Source organism: Camelus ferus, chromosome 16 (genome assembly GCF_009834535.1).
Source record: "Camelus ferus isolate YT-003-E chromosome 16, BCGSAC_Cfer_1.0, whole genome shotgun sequence".
Lineage (NCBI taxonomy): Eukaryota > Metazoa > Chordata > Mammalia > Artiodactyla > Camelidae > Camelus > Camelus ferus.
This window is the reverse complement of record NC_045711.1, coordinates 29950955-29971811: the sequence shown is the minus strand read 5'-3', so window position 1 is coordinate 29971811 and position 20857 is coordinate 29950955. Positions and strand designations below refer to the sequence as shown.

At 50.5% G+C, this 20857-nt stretch overlaps 1 protein-coding gene across 2 annotated transcripts in view; it reads right to left on the bottom strand.

The window, feature by feature from the left end:
• Positions 1–18211, bottom strand: part of FAM20A (FAM20A golgi associated secretory pathway pseudokinase) — a 43554-nt gene extending 25343 nt beyond the window's left edge. For both annotated transcript variants that reach the window (XM_032456992.1, XM_032456993.1), the window contains exon 1: positions 17763–18211. In XM_032456992.1, coding sequence (XP_032312883.1) covers positions 17763–18175 — 413 coding nt within the window. In that variant the 5' untranslated portion in view covers positions 18176–18211. The remainder of the gene's footprint in view (positions 1–17762) is intronic.
• Positions 18212–20857: the final 2646 nt, after the last annotated feature.

Sequence of the window (20857 nt, the reverse complement as noted above, 5' to 3'; positions counted from 1 at the left end):
CTGCCGTACGTAACACGTGCTCAATACATATTTGTTGGATGAATGAAGGCGTTCCTTATCTCACCCACAGCGGGTGCACAGCTCTGTAAGAAGCGCCCTTTGCCTTTCTCTGGAAAGGCAGTTAACGGGAATCACAGGCTTATCCAAGAGAAGCTGATTTGCGTGCCTTTTGGATATAGTTATGTTCGCTATTATGCTAAAGTTTCCAGAAATCCTGCCTTGCCGTCCTTCCTTCTTCCTAACTGTATCATTCTCTTAAATTTCCCAGTTCTCCTGAGTCAGGACAGACTGAACTGATCTGAGGAATTAACTTCTGTCCTTTCTGCTGAAATAACCAGTCTCCCTTTGGCACCTGAGCCCGAGTTCCCTGCCAAAAGCAATGACGCTAAGCTCTCTGAAGCACAGCTATTTAAACTGCATGCCTTAGAATCTGTATTTTGCTACCTTCACTGGTTGTGAAGCCATTATGAGAAATGACATACTCGCTGCTTTCTAAGTGCTCACACTGGGGTCCCCTGGGGAGGAATTTGGTAATAGTCCATTAATTATTTTCTAATTGGTTGACCCCCCACCCCCACCCCCTGCTCATTTCCTGGAGCTGAGCATTCCTGGGCATTTGTAGGAGATGCGGTGCCAGGTGGAGAGGTATGAAGGGCCCCACTGCCCCATCACCAGGCTTAAGATGGATGGTCTGTGGAGGTTCATGGGGCCCTGGCCATCTGCACCCGGCTCCTGAACAGCTGGAGGGAGGTGGGAATGGGGCTGTCAGGCACTCAGGCAAAAATTCTCTCGGTTGGAAACTCAGTGTCATGGTCATTGTGCTGTAGTGTTGGGAGAGAGACGGAGCAACAGTGAAAGATTTCAGACCCACGTGTTTTCTCCCCAGCTATGCTCTACATTTCCTGAGGGCAGGAGCCTGCCTTGTATTTCTTTCGCATTTTGCTCAGTATTTGACCAAGTGCTCTGCATGGAGTAAATTCTCTATAAATAACTGATTTTTAGAATAACCGAACACGTTTCCTGCTGCAAAACTTCCATCAGACTCCAGAACACTCGTATTAAAACTTGGGGAGGGGAGGGGAGGGGAAATCTCTCAAAGATAGGAGTTGCACTAGAATTCTATCTCTGTTAGAACAGAACTCATAAAGTTATGTATTTACTTATTTATTACCTTAACCATCTTATGAATTTCCAAAACCACTCTGCTATAAAGAAAATTATAAAAGCATTAGAGTGAGCCTCTAAGGGACTTGGCTTTCAAATTAAATCCATGCATCTGTTTGATCCATATGTTTCAATATCCTTGTCCTTGACATTGGTCTTAGAGAGAACATTTTCCCAGAGTTGTTTTTATCATGGTGGTGATGAGTTTAGGAAAATCCTCCTCTGTCTTCTCCTGTGTCCCCTGTGAGTAAGAAGGATTCAGGTTTAGTGGGACCTGACGCTTATACAATTCGGAGGACTATTGCTAAGAAAAAGAATATAAAATTGTGAATACAAAATTAGGCGTGAGAGCTGTTTCTTTGGAATGAGAAAAGATAGCAACCAATTACTAGTGCCTTGAAGATTTAGATCCCATTCTTCCCGAGGTTAACATAGAAATACGTCTTGATTGCAACCTGTCTCCCTTTCCATGCTGTCTCCCCTCAACCTCCCGCCACCCCCACAGCTTCCTGTACCCACTGGGGAAGCAAGAGGCCCTGGACTGAAGCTTAATCAGCTCCGTGGTAAATCTGCCTCTGACAGGCAATTAGACCATTCACAGCCGAGAACTATCTACTGAGCGCCCAGTATGAACGACACTTTCAGGCACACTATTCTAGGGAAGCCAAGGGCTTTAGCTAAAGGACCTTCTGGACTCTCCCAGCCGGCACCCGAGTAGGAGGGCATCAGAACAACAGCCCTGAGTGGAAATGCTGGAGGCCAGGAAAGGCATGGGCTTTTGGAAATGGTTTTTCGAGGGGACATTGTTTCTGAGATCAGTGAGCTCCTGCAGGCTGCGTGTCCTCACCACAGAATGATCTAGAACAGCCAACTCTCCCCAGATTTGGCAGACTCGTGGGCTGACCACCAAAATCCTCTGGCTTTTCATAAACAGGCACAGGATGCCGACTGACATCTCCCCATCGCTCCGTCCCACCCATGGGCTCAAAGAGCATGACTCCCATGTCCCCCTTCTCTTCATCTGCCTCCCCAGCGATTTAGCTCTGGGCACCCAAGGCCGACCAAGTCCCCGGAAGCTGTGAGCCAAACCTACCAGCGATCTGTCAGCCCCCAAACCAGTTCCCAACCCCTCACCTCCTCAGCTCACTTGCCCTTGGGAGTCTGCCGTTCAGCCACATCAGTGAGGTCATGGGCTACAGCTTGATTTTAGGGGAAGGTGACAGGTGATGCTGTTCCTGGATCTATGAATCAGAGTCACTATTAGTGGTGAGTCTACAAATCCAGGCAGAGTGGAAGGCAGGGAGGCAGGTCCCTCACCCGGAGCCCTGGCCCTGCCACTCACAGCTATGTGACCTAGGGCAGATTATTTGACCTCTCTGTGACTCTGAAAAGTAGGGGAAATAAATTAGTTTTAGTGAGGATTAAATAAATTCATAGTTGTTTAGTGAGTTATCACTATGATTTCTGAGATTCCATTTATAGAGAGGCCGCTCGGCCTGAGGCAGGTGGGGAAGGAGGGCTGTGCGGGATGATTTGTGACGGCTGCGGAACCTCCCAGGTACCCGGTTCTGTGTGCTAGGATGAGAGCAAGCACTCCATGCTGCGCTCCCTGGGATGGCCCCCGCGGCAGGCTGGGGAGCAGGCTGAGACACCCACATCCTAATCCTGGAGCCTGTCAGTGTGTCCTTATATGCCCAAAGGGACTTGCAGAAGTGACCGTTAGGGATGTGGAGATGGGGTGATGATCTCGGATGATCTGGGTGGCTCTGAGTGTGACTGCAAATATCCTCCCAAGACAGACACATGGAGGAGAAGGCAAAGAGCAGAGGAGGGGGTGATGCGACCCCAGAAGCCAACCCTGGAGTGAAGCGGCCTGGAGACACCGGAGGCTGGAAGAATTAAGAAATGGATTTTCTCCTAGAGCCTATGGGGGCGGCAGGGCCATGTGTATACCTTGATATTGGACTTCTGCCCTCCGGAAACATCAGAGGATAAATTTCTGTGGTGTTAAGCCACCCAGGGCTGTGATGGCAGTTCTGGGAAACACATCCAAGCAGCCATCAGCAGCTACAGCTGACGGAGCCAATGGGAACCCCCAGGCTCGGAGTGGTTCTGGGCACTGCTGCTCCTGAGAACAAATCCAAGGGGCGCCCTGCTACTTCCCCACGCCCAGGAGCTGTCACTGAGGGGAGTGGTTGCCAAGTTGGAGAGAGGCTATTGCTTTTCCATCCCATCCCAAATTCTGGAACGTGGCTGCCTACTGAACCCTTTGAATGGACCCGGCCGGCCAATGAGACAAGCTCCGGGGAAAACACAGGAGCCCAGGGACAGGCCACAACAGAGCTTCCTCTCTGGCTGTCTGGCCCCCTCCTCACACCTGCGTTCAGCTTTGGCCTAAGAGAATGAGCCAGATGCCTATGGCAGGTAAGAATCCTAGCTCCAGGGGCTGGGACTATGATCTTAGTGACAAACTTGCATCTGCACCCTCACGACAACCTCCAGACCTATGACCGGAGATGAAGCAGACCGACCCCCTGGAGAAGATGGCAAGGATGATCCCTGGTCGAAGAGATCCCCGGACTCGAGGCAGGGAACTAGCGGGGCCTTCTGGCTGGGCTGCATTTCCCAGACTCTGGTCCTGGGCACCAAGCGAAGCACCAGCATCACTGACAAACGTCACTTGCTCCACACGAATAAAACTGGGAAGAGTGGCAAACTCTCACCTCTCTGGGGGAGTCACAGTCACCATAAAGGCAGCGAAGGCTCTGAGAAGTCCTGCAGCCAGGACTCTGGTTCAGAGAGCACTTCTTGAACCCTTCCTTTACACAGCACATGTCGATGTCCGCTGGGTTCTGTGTGGCACACAGGGCATTTTGGGAAACGTTAAATATTAACCCTGGACCCTCAACCTCCTCGGGATGTGATGGTCACAGAGCGGAGGTCCCACAGCTGCATACTATTTTTTTTTTTCCGTAGGACACTGCCTCCATGGTGTAGACCAGAGGTTCTCAACTTGGGGGCAATTTTACCCACTGGGGTGGCAATATTTAGACACTTTTGCATCATGGGTGGTGGTGGTGGGGTGCTAAGGGGTGCTGCTAAAAATCCTTTAATGCACAAGAGAGCCTGGTGCTGCAGAAAACTATCTGCCCCAAATGTCAGGAGAGCGGAGGTTGAGAGACCCTGGGCTGGAGCCACAGAATCTCGAGCAAATAAAGCACTTAATCCTCCGATAATGACCTGAAAGTTGCTATGAAGGATCCTGGACTCTGTGCAATTTAATATTTTCCATAAGACAGCATAAAGCAGGGTCTCCAACACTCCTCCTAATCTTCTGCAAGCAAAAAATTTTAATATTTAATTGTTAAAAAAACCCAAACTTACAGTTACCAAAGGGGAAAGAGGGGGGAGGGATAAATTGGGAATTCGGGATTAAAAGCTACACACTACTATATATAAAATAGATAAAGAACAAGGACCTACTGTACAGCACAGGGAACTATATTCAGTGTCTTATAATAACCTATAATGGAAAAGAATCTGAAAAAGAACTTGTATATATAACTGAACCGCTTTGCTGTACACCTGAAACACTGTAAATCCACTGTATTTCAATAAAAAAAAAGGAAAAAGAAAATGAGGAGCCTTAAAAATGCACACGCTGGGGCCTCTAATACATAAAGCTTGACCAGAATATACTTCTTTTCCAAAGAGTGTGAACTTGACCTTACCGCCCATAGCGCGTGCATGGACATCTGAAGGAGGGACGGCTCTGAGTGTAGGGTTAGGCTGGGGACACACATTTTCATGGTTCTCAGGCAAATTTCCTTGTGCCTTCCCCACAGATTAAATTCTTCCAGGTCCTTGGCCTGTGTGCTCATGCTAATTTGCCTGGTATAATTTTTCCATCTGATTTACACACTGAGAGGGTAATTGCAGATCTTGGCATCTTTTTCCTTCTCAGTGTAAGCAGTCACCCGTGGGGTAGGATAATTTATTGAGATATTAATGTGCTTTTCATTCTTGCGGAATCTTACCCACCCCCATTCTAAGGAGGTGGCCGGACTCTGCGTTTCCTTGTCTTCGAGGGTGCTGGTGACCCAGGACCAGGAAGACCCTTAGACAGGTTTCCCCACCCCTTCTCTGGCTTTTAAACATTTTTTATTTTTGAAGAGCCTCAGCTCAGTGAAGGGAGAGGCTAGCTGGTGGGGTGGGGGTTGGGGGCTGGACGGAGAGTAGGGAGTGTGGACACAAGACACACTTTGGGGAAGCGTGCAGATCCTCCAAGATTATGAAAGGAGAGCTGGCTTGGGTGGTGGGTCTGGCCTGTTTCCTGGAGGTGACCTGCGGTGGCGGGAAATGGCTCTGTGCTGTGCCCAGAAAGACACATTTCAGGCACCAGGAACCCCCCTTAGCAAACAATCCTGCGCTTCAACTTGGTGCAGAAATGACACTGCCACCCTTCTGCACAAGACCGGGTGACGGAACACGGACTCGAGGGTCTTCCTCAAATGCTCTGCCACCTAAGACCCTAAGGGCATTCCCCCGCCACCAGGGGGCTTGGAGTCCCATTTGACTCTAGAAAAAGAAACCATTGTTACATTTCTCTCACACTTGGCTTGTGGAGGAGAACCAGGCTCTGGAGAGTAATGGCTTGATCCTGAGACTCCTGCGGTTCAACACAACAAAGGTTTATTTCTCACACCTGCGACTAGTCTGATGAAGGTCACCAGGGATTCTGCTCCACCAAGTGACTCAGGGATCAGCTTGATGGACACACCAGGAGCCCAGCACGCGGCCTTCATAGTCAGCAGGGCCAGAAAAGAGAGGCACTGGAAGGTTGAGGACTGGGCTCCCAAATGCTTTGGCCAGGAAGTGATGTAAACCATTTGAACTGACCTACCATGGGCTGGAACTAGGCATGTGGTCCCACCTCACTGCAAAGGGGCCGGGACACACAGGGGGGGACATCTGGATTTTGGTGTCTCTGCCACAGCCTTTGTGGTGCTTACTTAATGGAGGATGCATCCTTTTATTTAGTACTATTAATGTTTGCATTTGGGTAGAGCTCATTGCAAATTTTTTGGGGGGGTACTTTCACTGTACTGTCTTGCTCCAGTCCCCTCAAGCCCAGTCTCCAGAGGAGGAAATGAAGGTCTGCACAGGGTAAGCAGCAACATAGTAAGTGCGAAAGGAGGAATGAACAGCCAGGGTTTCTCACCCGCGCCTTTTCTGCTCGTCCATAGAGGCTGCGGAGACAGTGATGCTTTGGCAAGGATTTATGTAGAATGCTGATGGCCGCTCCTTAAAGATCAGCGTGGTGGTTGGGGTGGTGGACGCACTGAACCTGCTTATCTGTCTCTCCATTGAGAAAGTAGTAACTGCACCAAGATTTTAGTGAGATTTAGCCAAGAATCAGCTGATTTCCCAACACGAACCCCTTTCTTTCTGGTTGAAATATAATCACTTCCTCCTCTTGGAGTTGGTTTCATGCTGTGTTGCAACTGACCGCTTGTGTTCACTCTGGGCTGAGCTGGGTCCCCAGCGCCATCCTGACCTCACAGAGTCACAGCCCTGGGTCTGCGGTGGCGGAAGACCCAGAGACAAGGCTTCTGAGCTGGCACGGACAGAATGAGAGGGGACCAGCACGAGAAGGGGCACAGCGGGGACCACGCCAGGTGTGGGAGCCACGTGGACCTCTGTCCTTGTGAACAAAAATCAGGTTGAAGAGGAACCAGTGACCCCAACTGGGTCTTTAGGTCTGAATAACAGCAGAGGAAACAGCCAGCCCTCACCTAGCACTTAAGGTGGCCCCAAGCCCTGTTTAAGCGCTTTGAAATTGTAACTCTGAGTCGCAGCAACTCCTGATAAGGCCAGTGCTATGGTTACTACCTCCATCTACAGGTAAGTGGACCCGATAAAGGCAGCGCAAGCGAATTGTCCAAGGCCGCACTGCTAAGAAGGGGCAGAGAGATTCTGCAATAATGTTTTTTTTCCCCCAACTATAAAAACAAAGAAAAATTTTTTTAGTATAAAAATAAAAAACAGGTCGATGGTGCATAAGGATGGATAGACTGGGCTATTTTGAAAGCTTTTGATGCTTATCGCCAACTTCCTCCCACAAAGACCACGGCGGTCTCTCATTCTACAGCAGCATGTTGGAAGCAATTCTTTGTTGCCTACCTCTGGGCCTTGAAGGGCTGGGACTTCAGAAGAACTGCCCACCAAGCCTCCTGCACTCAAATCGCATCTCAGATTTGTTTCCAGAACCTGATCTACGACATGAGGCAAAGTTAACGTCGAGGTTGAATCTCTGCCTTTGAAATCCAGTTTCTTGGGCAACCTAGCTTGTCTGAGCCTCAACCCTCATCAGAAGATGGGGATAGTAATAGTACCCCTCTTATGGGGTTGTTCTGAGGGTTAAATGAGATGGTGCGTGGAGTGGTCAGCCCTGTGCCTCGCGCAGAGTGAGGGCAGGTGTCAGCCCTCCTCAACGCACCCAATTCACCAGGGGCACGGCCGGAGGGAGAGGTCTCCAGTGACCGGAGATCAGCCTGTTTAACCGGCCTCATAAATGCCTGGTGAGAAGAAGAGAAAAAGGAGTACTCCTGTCAGGTCGCTGAGGAACGTTAGCTGCCTGGTTTTCCCTCAGAAGTGTGCGGTGTGTGTCTGTGTGTGTGTATGTGTGTGGGCGGGGTGTGTGTGTGTGTGAGTGTGTGTGTGTGTGTGTGCGGGGTGTGTGTGTGTGTGTGTGTGTGCGGGGGGGGTGTGTGTGTGTGTGTATGGGGGGGTATCATTTCTGAAGTAGGTAGACTCACTGCAGACCAGCCCGTTTCTGTGTTTCCTCCTTGTCTGCGAGCACCAGGTATCTGATGTCAGAGTGACTGCAGGGAGATCAATACACGGATTTTCTCTCTGGAAGCACCAGCCACGGCTAAGGCAAAGCAGGGCAGGGGCTGGGCGGGAAGCATTGCTGTTTTTCCCTGGCGTCTGGGAACCACAAAAGCTGTTTCCTCTCCTCCTCCAGTTCCTCCTCCTCCTCCACCCAAGCAAGCATCAAACATTAATGAATAAAGCTGGCTATCGATGGGTTATCAAATAACCCAAATGTAACATAAAAGAGTAATCAGCTAGTGTTCCTTTACCTACTGGTGACTCAGTGCTGTGTGAACCAGGCGCCCTGCTCCGTGTGTTACACACTTGACCTCACTCTGCCCTCCTGATACCCCTTGGAGCAGGTTTTACAGCCCACTTTACAGAGCAGGAAACTGAGGCTGGAGGAAACGAGCCTCAGATGTCCCAACGCTTACATGGCAGAGTCAGGACTGAAACCCAGAACTGCCTCACTTCAGAGCCTCTGAAGTACTTCCATTCATTCATTGACCAAACATTTACTAAGCACCGGCTATGGACAAGCAGTATTTTAGATATGGGGGTTACCTTGCCAAAGAAGCAAACACGCATCCATCTTTCTGTTTGTTTCTCGTGGCGGCCCTAACAAATGACCTCAGCCTTGGTGGCTTTACAGAAATGTATGCTCGGAGATCTGGAGTCCGTGAGTTTGAAATCGTGGTGTCAGCAAGGCTGTGCCCCTTCCGGGGGCTCCCAGGGAGTATCCATTCCTCGCTTCGTCCAGCTCTGGTGGCTGCTGGCGTTCCTCGGCTTGCGGCCCCCGACTCCAACCTCTGCCTTCTTGGTCACAATGTCCCCTCCTTTTCTGTCTGTGCCTAACCTCGCTTTGCTTTTCTCTTATAAGGACACTTGTCACCGGGTGTAGGGCCCACCCAGATAATCCAGCATGATCTCCTCAACTCAAGATTCTTAACCCAATGACATCTGCAGAGACATTTTTTCCAAGGAAGATCACGGTGACGTGTTCTGGGGATCGGGACGTGGCCATATCCATTCGATTCAATACATCATTAAAAAGCTTACAATCTCGCGAGGGTATACGCTAAGAATATTAACAAATAGGAAGGCACAAAGGTGCTAAGGGCCTTGATGGAAATAAAATGGGAGTTGGTAAAAGAGCGTTTGGGATCCGTTTAGGTTGGTGAGACAGGAAAGACCTCTCTGAGTGCACAGTTTTGCAAGCTGACCCGAAGGACAAGAAAGAGTCAGCTGATCACGTCCAGTGGGGCTCAGTGTTCTGGCCCAACTGCTTGTTTATTTATACCGTAATGAGTAAATATCATTTTGGGGTGACTTGGGCACAGCACCCCCTGCTGTGCCCAGGAGAGTGAGGAAGCATTTTCATACATGCAGATAAAGTGGTTTCAACATCACAAATTACAAGTAGCCTAAACAGACCGTTAGCTCTGTTACTGCCAAAAACATGGATGCAGATCAATTGCTATAAATCCAAGTGCATCGGTTTTGGCCGACCTCCCCAAACCTTTCAGTGGATTTACAGCTAATAACAGAAGAGAACGCCACCTCATTCAGTTACCTGGGGTGTACATTTTGCAAGGAGTTTAATCCGGAGGGGCCACGGGTGAGTTACACTGCTCAAATCTGGCATCCAATGGTTGCTTTATTGATAGCTTTTTAATACCTACGGTGGCATTTACTTGTCATCTATTGTAATATTTTTTCCAGCCAAACATTTCGCAGTCACATTCCGCAGCATATGGCTTTGATGTATCGATTACCCCTCGGCTCGCCTGTCATAGCAGATCCCAAAGAATCGTCTGAGGAGAATCAGGCTGCCCTCGGCCCTTCGGCCCCTCTCTGGACAGAGGTCCGTGGCTTGAGTTCACTTGCCTGTCCTGTTTGACTCCACGACCTTCATAAAGAGCCTTTGTTCCTACCTCCAGGTTCAGCTAATTACCATATCTTTCTCCATCTTGAATGACGACCTTGATGATACGTTCCAGGCATCGCCAGGCGTTTCCTCCTAAACCCCCTGCCACTCTACGTCCACCAGAAGCTCTAGCAGGGAAAGCAAGATCTGTGATGTCAACCATAAAACACTCTTTTATGCCAATCCTTTGTGGAAATGGTAAAAACAATCTTTTTTAAAAAAACAAAAATAAAACGGTAACTACATGGCCTTTGTATTGATAATAAGACATGACTGTCGTGGGCTGCATGGTCCTCCCCCAAAAGATATGTCCCTGACCTCGTCTCTAAAACCCGTGAGTGTGACCTTATGGGGGAAAAAGAGTGTGTGCAGAGGAAAATAGAGCCCTCATCACTTGCACTCAATAGACTCCAATGACCCCAGTTATACAACCCCTGCAATGCAATGCTGGTTAGTAAGGGGCTTGAGCTGACCATGAAGTGGTCAATGGAACTTTCTTCAGGATCTCTGAGTGCTCAGAGGGGCAGAGAACACGTAAATGAGCGGCTGCCGGTTGTGCAGAATCCTTAACTCAGAGAGAAGACACATGTGTGCAGATGACTACACTTTCCATACAGGATTTGTCACTATTCAGCCACTGAAGAAAATGCATCGGAAATATAAAAATCCCGTTTATACTGATGAAACTGAGACTCTGTGGGACACTTCAATTGGCCAGGAGAGACCACACAGACCCCATTTTGGTGAGCCCCATCAAAAATATTTACCCACGACCTACAGAGTTTGACCCAGGTGTGGACAGGTGAAGGCCAATATGATCTCTGAGAGCTGAACTTGACTTCCCAGGGCTGAACAGCTCTGATTTTCCTTCTGCTAGCAGAGCAGAGCTCTTTTCTAGACATTCTACCTCTCCCAAGTTTTCTAAAATCCCATCTCTTCCCAGGCCACCTTGGTTTTTTGGGGGGGGGGGAAGAATTAGGTTTATTCATTTATTTAAATGGAGGCACTGGGGATTGAACCCGGGACCTCGTGCATGCTAAGCACGCCCTCTACCACCGAGCTCCCCGCTCCCCGCCCCAGGCCGCCTTGTTTTTTTTGTGGTTCAGCTTCTCAGTGCATGTGCCCCTTGTGCCAACAACTCCCTAAGTTTCTCTTTTACTTTCCATATTTTGCTGAACTTTATTTCAGGTTCTTGGCTTCTTAGGAACCACAGTCCTCCACTATTTACTATTCCCAGATTGATCTGGTTTATTACTAGAGAATCCAATAAAATAGGCCCTTTTCTGGTTCTTCACTTTGCCTCTTGCCCAAGCCAAATTACGCTGGCTGCCTCCAGTTCCTGGCCCTCCAGGGTCAGCCTCCAGGGGTAGAGCGTCCTGGATGCTGGCATCGCCAAGGCACTCAAGCTCGGTTCTGTTCTGATTTCGCATTGCAGCCATGGGACATCCTGCCAAGTGACAGGCCATAAAAAGAACCAAGCCCCCCCTTTTTTTTCCATACTGTGGGTTTCATAAGGCATATACGTGTGTGCCTGCCCATAATAACAGGTACACAGATGCCATTACTCCGAGGAACTTCTGCTCCACTGAAGCTGTCTAGGATGGCATCCTCATTTGGCTTTTAGCCACGCGAAAGCCTCCGTCAGCAGAATCCACAGGCTCTCATCGGCCTCCAGTTTAATGAATAATCACAGGGAAAACACAGGTCAGCACCTTCCGAGGGGTGAGCAGGGGCTGCTTTGGCTAAGTCGGGGTCGCTCTGTGACTCTCCACTTCTCCCTAATGCATGGCTTCTTGGCTGTTCTTCCTTGGAAAGCTCAGGAAGCTGAGGAAATTCTCTCTTCTTGGCAAATGACATCTTCTCAAGTTTCCTCTGGGGCTTTTTTCTTTTTCCTTTTGAAATTGATTTTATTTACGCTACTGCAATAGCAGGAACGCCCAGGATCCAAATTTCAGAATGTCTTGGTGGGCTGGTTTCACCTTAGACCTTCACAGGGAGGGGTGGACAGGATACCGGTGGGATGATTTAAAAGTTAAGATTATTTATATTCAAGGCTTTTTTTTTTTTTTTCATAGGCGCCAACAGACCATCGGCTAACAGCCCCCAAATCCTGGTGTCGTCTGTTCTCAATTATTTGTCCCACAGATATTGACTCTGGCTCTCCCCAGTGGGAAACCACGGAACAGATGTATTCGTGTGACCACGTGCAAGCTGGGGTATTTTCATGCCAGGAGCAAGTGGCTCTTCATGCTGACATGAAGCTCCAGACAGCTGTTATGAAGCTGGTGGACAGTGCACAGTCATAACAACACACTAGGACATGGAGAGGATGCGTCTGGTCAGGGAGGGACCAGGGTGAATGGAAATCATCAGAAAAGCCTTTCCAGAAGAGGAAAAGCAGGGACCTGTGGACATCCAAGGATGCAGAACAGTGGAGCTGGCACTTAGAGAGCATGGATTCTGGAGCCAGGCCCTCTGGGTACAAAGCCTGCCTGAGGTTTGTGCTAGCTGCCTGACGTTAGAAGGCAAGTTATAACAACCTTCTCGTCCCCCGTTCCCTCTATAAAATGAAGGAAGCAGCAATGCTGAATTTGTTTTCTATGCTGGGCAAAAATGACCACCAACCTGCTGGCTTTAAACAACACCCACTGATGAGCTCCCAGGGCTGTAGGTCAGAAACCCAGCTTAGTGTGACTGAATTCTCTGCACAGGCTTTACAAGGCAGAAAGGAGTTAAGTCATTGGCTCGGTTGAGTTCTTGTCTGGAGATGCTGGGGAGCCATCTGCTTCCATGCTCATTCTTGCGTTTGGCAGAATTTACTTCCTTGTGGCTGCAGGACCGAGGTTGCCGTTTCCTGGTTGGCTGTCAGCTGGGGGCCCATCTTAGTTCCTGAAGGTCACTCATCTCCCTCGTCACATGGTCTCCTCCATCTTCAAGTCAGCAATGGTACACCCAACCCTTGTCAGACTTTGAGTCTCCGACTTCCTCTTCTTTAACCAGCCAAAGAAAACCCTGTGCTTTTAAAGGGCTCAAGTGATTAGATCCGGCATACCCTGATAATCTCCCAAGGTCAACCAATCTTAGACTTTACTTACATCTATAAAATCCCTTCACTGCAGTTCCTAGATTAGCATTGGGTTGGACAATAAGGAGAAGCTGTGTGTACACCAGGGCCCTGCCTCTAGGAGGGCCGTCTTGGAATCCTGTCTACCACGCACACCTGCTTTTAGGGAAACTGTGAGGCCTGAGTTGGCCAGTGTATGTAAAGAACCTGGCACTTGCCCAGCGTCTTTTAGGTGGGAGGATTTGCATGCAGAGAATTAGAACCAGTTGAGTTCCCCGATGGATGAGAACTTGGTTGGGGTAAAAGGAAGGTGTTTGGGGTTGGGAACAATGAACATCCTCCCATTCTTGGCCGAGGGGCTTCATTTTGATGTAACTAGGAACAGGAAGTGCCTGTTGTCCTTGGATGAACAGCTCTGGTCTCCCCCGATTTAGATCTTTGCTGTGGTAATGGCAGTGAGGACTGGGCTTTGGAATGAGGGAGAAGGAACATGAAAACAGCCTTTGGATTAGCCCTCTCAGAAACCATCTGCTTGGAGCTTTTGACCCTGAGAAAAGTGGAGAGGTTCCTCCAGCTACAAGTCCAGGGATTCAGAAACCACTGAAATAATAACTTCTCCCAAACCGGCCAAGCAAGGCTTTAATTGAGAGAAAAGAGAGATGGATGTCCGGATTCCCACTCCCTCTGCGAACCACACACAGGTTGTGGCTGAGGTCCTTCTTCCAACCCAGGGAAGTCATTTCCTTTCTTAGCCTGGCGTCACTGGGGGAAGAATCAGACCAGGGGCCAAGGCCCTGTGGACTCTGGGAGAAAGACCAATAGCCAGCATCCATGAGCAAGAACCTGGACTTTTATCCCCTCTGCCAGTTGAACCCCCTGTTCCCAATATATCTGTGCTCCAAGCGATCTGGGGCCAGCCTGAGATAAGCAGGAAAGAGATAAAAAGGAGGGAATGAGAATAAAGAGATTTTACTTTTTGTTCCACAGATGCCACGGTGGGGAGATTTTCCTCCAAAAATTCCTCGATGAGACCATTCCCGTGTCCAGCTGAGTTCTTCTTCATCTCTCTGGCTCTCTCTCTCCATCTCTTATAACTGGCTCTTCTCAAAGCTTCCCCGGAAATAGGTGAGCCAATTTACTCCCCTTGAGCAACTGTCATTTTTGCAAAGCTGCACTGTCTCTTTGCTGTGATTTTTCCAAGAGAGACTCAGGGCCAGCCTTCCTTCGGTGACGGCAAGTAGGAAGGAGGAGAGGGAAAGACAGGAGCTCCCTATGCGGGGAAGATATAGCTCAGTGGTAGAGCACATGCTTAGCATCCATGAGGTTCTGGGTTCAATCCCCAGTATCTCCATTAAAAAAATAAATAAATAAACCTAATTACCTTCCCCACCAAACAAAACAAACAAAAGACAGGAGCTTCCGATGGTGGGGAAAACACAGATCTACACACGCGTTTGCGTGCGCTTCTGAGAAATGCTGAGTCGGTCATTGCAGGAAAATATAACCTTCCTGACACTTGAAGATGTCTCAAGAAAGAAATGCAGAGAGTAGAGAACTCACATCTGTGTTGTAACTGCTTCATGACCTTGTTTGACCTTGACTGTCAGACCAGAGGGTTACAGAGGAACTGACTGACCAAAGATATGTGGGCACTCGGCCAGGCCAAGCAGACCAGTTTTGACATGTCAAAGGACAGATGTCCTCTGGCTTGGGCAGCCTCCGGGCAAGGAAGAAACTCAAAGTTCAGCCTCTAGATATAAGGGTAGCAGCATGTGAACTTGGGCTCCAGGTAAGCCCTGCCTTCCATCGTTACTGTGAAAGGTAAAGGCTTTGCCTGGCTTACTGGTTTAAGTCCTGAAATAGTGAAGACCCCATTCCCCTGGCTCCCTGGGCCCCCTCCTCTTCACTATCCAAGACAGGTGCCAAATGCGTCACCACGCCCGATGGAGGCTGGTGTTGGATCGCTTGGCTGTGATCGGTGGCTGACGACCCAAAAGAAACATTTTCCCCTGATTACATTTTTAGCTTGGATTGTGCCACACTTAGTTCCATCTCGAGGGGGAAAAGAGGGGAAGGGAGGGAAGAACAGCTGGTGGAGGGGGTCTGCAGGCAGCCTGAGCATTGGCACCAGGATAGCCCGCCCTCCTCACAACGTGTCTCTTGCATGGTTTCAACTTAACTAAATATTGACCTCCAATGAACAAATATTGATCGAGAACCTGAAACATTCAAAACAGTGTAGAAGCTCCATCTTCCACTGAAATCCAGAAGGAATGTGCTGGAGGGGGAGAAGACGGGCCATGTCCTCTCTCCGATTGGTAATGAGCTCAAGTTGTAGAAAGACACTTTCCGACTTCATACCGTTACTTATTAGTGTGGTGGCAAAAAAAAAAAAAAAAAAAAAAATCCGCTCACTCAGACTAATGGGCTCCTCTGGGCAAGTGGTGAGGAATGCTGATTTAGCTGTTTCATTACCTGCACTCCTCCTGGTGTGGCAGATGGTTTGCGGATACAATTATTTTGGATGGCAGCTAACGTTAAGCAATTATTGGCATGATGGCATCCACATATGTCTATAAATCCTTGGTTTTTAAACACTGGCTGGGTTGTGGCTACAAACAAGGTGCGGGGGTGGGGTCTTGCCTGTGCAAGAGAGAAATAATTAGCGAGGTCGTTCCCTGTTTCTCCCTTTGCTGTTCCTTCCAATTGTCTGCACTGAAATCTGGAGACTTCGGTGGCCCTGCACATTGTGGCAGGTACTTTCACCTGTCCTCACATTGTCAGGACACTCTCTCACTTAAGGTAATGAGTGACCGTCTCTCATGGTGGGGCTCTGAGTGATTCAGACTCACCTTGGCTCTTGAGTCTTCCGTATTCCGTTTTTAACCCTGATCTAAGCAACCAGCACATACTTATTAACATCCTCGCCTTGACCTTTATCATGCAGTTTAGGTGAAAGAAGGATGTTCTCTGCCTCTGAGGTTCCGTTCTAACACTCCTAAGTGCAGCCCCCCCACTCCTGTTGCAGCCCACAAACCTCATTTGAGACCCCAAGTATTCAAAGGAAGTGATGAGTAAATATCACAACCATCACATTCAACCGACCACACAAAACTACTCTGTTATATTTGAATACAGCAAGGTCACCAGCCCCCGTTGGCCAATCCTCTGTTAAATGACCAAGATCATTCCTCGTCAGTAAATGTGTTTTTCCGCCAGATAATGGTGTAGAAATCGAGCTCAAAATCGACTGTGGGGCAGATTGGTGAGAAAGATTTTTGTTTCTCTGCCAAAATAGTCCCTTCCACTTTCCTTAAGGACGAAAGTAACATAGGGAAGTTTATGGTCACAGAAATGTGAGTGACTATTGATCTACACTGACAAAAGCAAGTGACTTTTCCCACGGTCCCTCCTCAAATCCTCAACAGACTGTGTAGCTGATTTTCTAATGGCAAAATCTCCTCGTTCACTGATCCAGACTCCCACGTTACTGATGAAATAAAGGTAATATTGAAAATGATAGTGTCTGAGAAGCAAACTCAAACTGCCTTTTTATTGCATCCAATTAGCAGTAGAATCAAGAACCACTTTATTTCTAATATAAAATCATCAGCCGTAGAGTTGCAATTGAAATTCACCAAAGAAACTTCAGCCAATAACTCAATTTATTCTCTTTTCACTTTCTGAAGACTGTCTCCCCCCACCCCCCACCCCAGGTCATTCTCAGCACTGCAGAATAATGAGCAAACAGTTAAACTGGGCTAGGACTAAATTTCCAGCGAGATTTATGGTCTCCCTATCTTCCAGAGGGACTATAAAACCAGCCGATGACATTTCATTTGGAAATATCTTGTATTAAGAAAAGTGATGGGTGTGGTCCAAAAGCAGACTCTGGATGTGAGTGATCTTTAGGCAAATCTATACTTCAAAACAGTGGTAACTCAGATGAAGGCCTTCTGTCCTAGCGAGGGATCTCTGTACTGACCATTCCCCCTTCTCCAACACCGTCCCTCCCCTCCCTTATACAAAAAACATCCTTCTTAATATTATGCTAATGTTTGGTACTTTGTTCCTCTGTATTTTGCCTTAGATTTTAAAAATTCCCAGGTAGATTTTTTTTTTTTTAACGTCCTCTGTGAAAGCATCAAGCCTCAGATCCAAGTCAGCCCAAATCGCCACGATAATACAACTGCCTTCAGGTTATAACACTCACCAGAAAGGGACAAGTCACGTTTAAATAGCACAGAGTGGCGACCACGCACTTTCGGGAAACTGACGGTTTACCTTCCGCCCCGGGCTGACCTCTCGTGATCTCTGACCCCGGGGCAGAGGAATAAGCAGAGGGAAAGAGCTGGGCTTCAGGGAGCAGCCTCGGGTTCTGGAAGGCACCCCGGTCTAGAGGTAAGTGCTGGATTCGAACCAGCTCTCTGTTTGGGCACCTCGTTCTGGAAAACCGAAGTCGAGCAGCGGCTTTTCACGTCAGGACCAGGAGAGAGAGGGGGGAAACAGAAGTGGGGCTCAGGAGGGGACACGGGGCTCGGGGGTGGGGCGGAGACCATTTCTTCCCTGTGCTGCCGCCTAGAAACTTTTCCTCCCGGAGGTCTGCTCAGTGAGCTCCGGCGTCCGCAGCCGCGGGCGGGGGCCGGGCGGGGCGCACGCTCGGAGCCCGGCGCGGGAGCCGGGGGGTGGGGGTGGGGGCGGCTGGGGGAGCGCCGCCGGCGGGGTCCTCACCTGTTCCAGCGGGCCACCTTCCTCCGGTAATACCGCAGCGCCTCCTGGCTGGCCAGCAGTGAGTCTTCGGGCCCGAGGAGCGGCGGCTCCTCCGGGACGTTGTACAGCGGGTGGGCGAAGAGGGCCCGCAGCTTGGAGCCCGGGCCGCGGCGGCGGCCGCCGGCGTCCTGCTCAGCCCGGGGCCGGGCCCGGGAAAAGTTGTGCGCGGCCGGGTGCGGGGCCGAGGGGGCCGCGGCGGGGGCCGGGCCCGGGCCCGGGGAGGCGGCGCGGCCGGCGCACGGGCAGCCCGGCGGGCGCTCCCGGGGCCGCAGCTGGCGCTGCACCTGGGGCCAGAGGTGGAAGTAGAGGTCGGCGGAGAGCAGCGCGCCCAGCAGCAGCAGGGTCAGCAGGCGGTCCCGGCGCAGCCCGGGCATGGCCCCGCCGGGGCGCGCGGGCGTCTCTGAGGACCCGGGCGGCGCAGGAGTCCCGCGGGCTGGCGGGGGTCAGCGGGGCCGAAACGCCCACCGCGCGGGAAAGCCCCCCTCCGAGAGGTGTCGCCCTTGAACTTGGGTACCGGGTGCAGAGCTCCCGGGGGCTCGCGGTGTGGGCGGGTGTCCCTTCTCCGCGCCAAGTGGCCACCGAGGACGGTGTCCCCCGGGCCCCTGTTTCTCGCACCTTCTCTCTCCCGCGTCCGGCCGCCCGGGAGCCCGCGGCAGGTGGAGGATGGGGGCGCGGGTGTTGGCTGCCCTCCGCGGGCGGCCGGAGTGCAGGGAGCAGGCGGTGGCGCTCGCCTCCCGGAGGAGGAAGGCGGCTGCGGAGCCTGGGGCGTCTCTCCTGAGGATGCTGTCGCTCCGCGGCTGCGGCGACCGTTCCCGCGGCTCGTCCTGCGGGCGGCGGGGACGCCCGTGCCCCCGGCTTCTCCGGGCGAGCTGGTCTGCGAGCCCGACTCCTAGAGGCGGGGGTGACGCCGGGCCTTCCCCGCCGGGCCGGGCGCCCGCACCTCCGCCCACTCTCCGCTGGCACCTGCCTCTGGCGCAGCTCGCCTGCCAACTCCGATCCCTCTTCCGGCTCTGCCCTTCCACCTTGTCACCCAACCCACTTCTCACACCCTTCCCCCCTCGCCCCAGGCCTCCTACTTGCTCTGCTCAGGGCTCAGGCCAGAAACTTTGGGGGGACTCCAGAGGGGTGTGTGTGTGAGAGAGAGGGAGAGAGAGAGAGAGAGAGAGAGAGGGAGAGAGAGGGAGAGAAACCTTTGATTTCCATGTTTATTTTCTAGAAAAAAGACAACTCCCTGAAAACCTTTGTCCTGTAAGATTTGCCAGATGTGTGTGTGTGTGTGTTCTTTTCTGCATCTTCCAACAGAGCATCTACTAGATCCGTAAGGACTACATGTCATGTGCTTGGCACGTAGTAGGCACTCAACAAACACCCACTCAGTCAATGAAAAAGTTTGACCTTTCAAAATAAGGCACCAGTTTTACCTAGAATCGTGGTGATTTCCTGTTTAGATAGAGTTTGGTTCCAACTGTGCCTGCAACTCTACCGAGAGGAAATTTTCCTTGCGGTGAAGGAGGGAGGGTCCTCCCAATGACCCCACTCTGAACTTTGGCATTTAGCTTGGTGTGAACGCGGTCCACCCAAATGAATCACTGAAGGACGGGTGTTGGGCCTTCTCCTGATATCCCATGGGGTAATTTAGGCTCCCCCACCCCGTTTTCCTTTTGAGGAAAAAAGAGGGAGGGGCAGTGGCCCAGCCCTGAACTCCTGGCTCCTCTTTTTAATGAGCTGTTAGGATGGTGAAGCGCAAATCTGATGGCGGAGGCAGCCCCACCCTGCTGAAAGTTAAGGAAAATGCATCTTCGCCACGAGCTGCCTGCCCAGACAGCAAAGCCTCCCTTGTCTGCGAACCCTGCTTTTTCACCCCGTCCTTCCCTTACTGGAGTCAAGAACCCGCAAATACACTCTGACTTGTGGGTTCAGAGTTCTTCCCCACTGTGGTTCCGTGGGAGATTCTTGTGGCCTTTGCCATCCCTCACCTGTAAAGGAAGCTAATAATAGAACCTACCCCATGGGGTTATTGTGTGACTTTGGTGACTTAAAGTATGTAACTTGTTTTGAATGGCCCCCAGCACACAGTTGAATAAGTGTGAAATATGTGTTTGCTAGAAATAGGATTACTTCCTGGCTCTTGGTGTACACTGGGATAGGTTAGAGACTGTTCCTGAGTGGGACAAAAATAGAAAAGTACGAAAAAGGAAAGTCCCAAAAAGGGACCATTGTCAGGAACACGACGTAGTGGCCTGAATGCCCAGTCTGAGTGAGAAATCCCAATATAACACTATTGCCAGCTGCTTCACTCAGCTGGGTGTGGTGGTGGGGTTTTTAAGCTCTCTTGAACCACCTTCTTCTTTTTATCTGGAATTAAATTCTAGCTGGCCTCCCGTTTCTAAGAAACTTGGCAACTTCTGACGTGTCTAATTAGGCATCGTGGCCAGTGGATCCAGTAGCGGGCATCATGGGTGTTGCATCTGCAGTAACTATGAGGCAAACTGCTTTGCATTTCTGGGCTGGCAGAGTTCATGGGCAAGAAGCCATTGCAAGTCTTACGACTTTAACTCTCACCTTCCCGAGGGGTTGCGTGGAGTCCTGCTCTCTCAGGAGACCCTTTTGTGTGACCTCGATTCAGGAAACAGCTACCCCTAACTCAAGTAGCGATGATCGGAACACGTCTTCCCTGCCCTATAAAGGTAAGGGCAAAACTGCATGTGGAAGTCAGAGATGGAGTGTAAGGTCGGAGTGGGAGAGTGGGAATCCTCGAGGCAGAGCTGGCCAGTCCGATGCCACTGTCCTCACGGTTTGTCTAAATCTCTCCTTCCCCCTCCCAGAAATGAGCCCTCCCCTTCTGCTCCTGCTCTGACTCTCCAGGTCTGGGGCCCTGGCTTCCTCGCCAGCCTCATCTTCATCCCCTCAGTTCGCACCTATGTCTTCTCCAACTGCTGTTTACTAGGTCCCATTGTTCTGTTTCAGGCCTCCCATTGCAAAGCCATCCCCCTTTCCATTTCTCCTGCTCTTGAATGCATCTGTTTCTTGCATCGATTCTTGGAAACAGCCTCCTG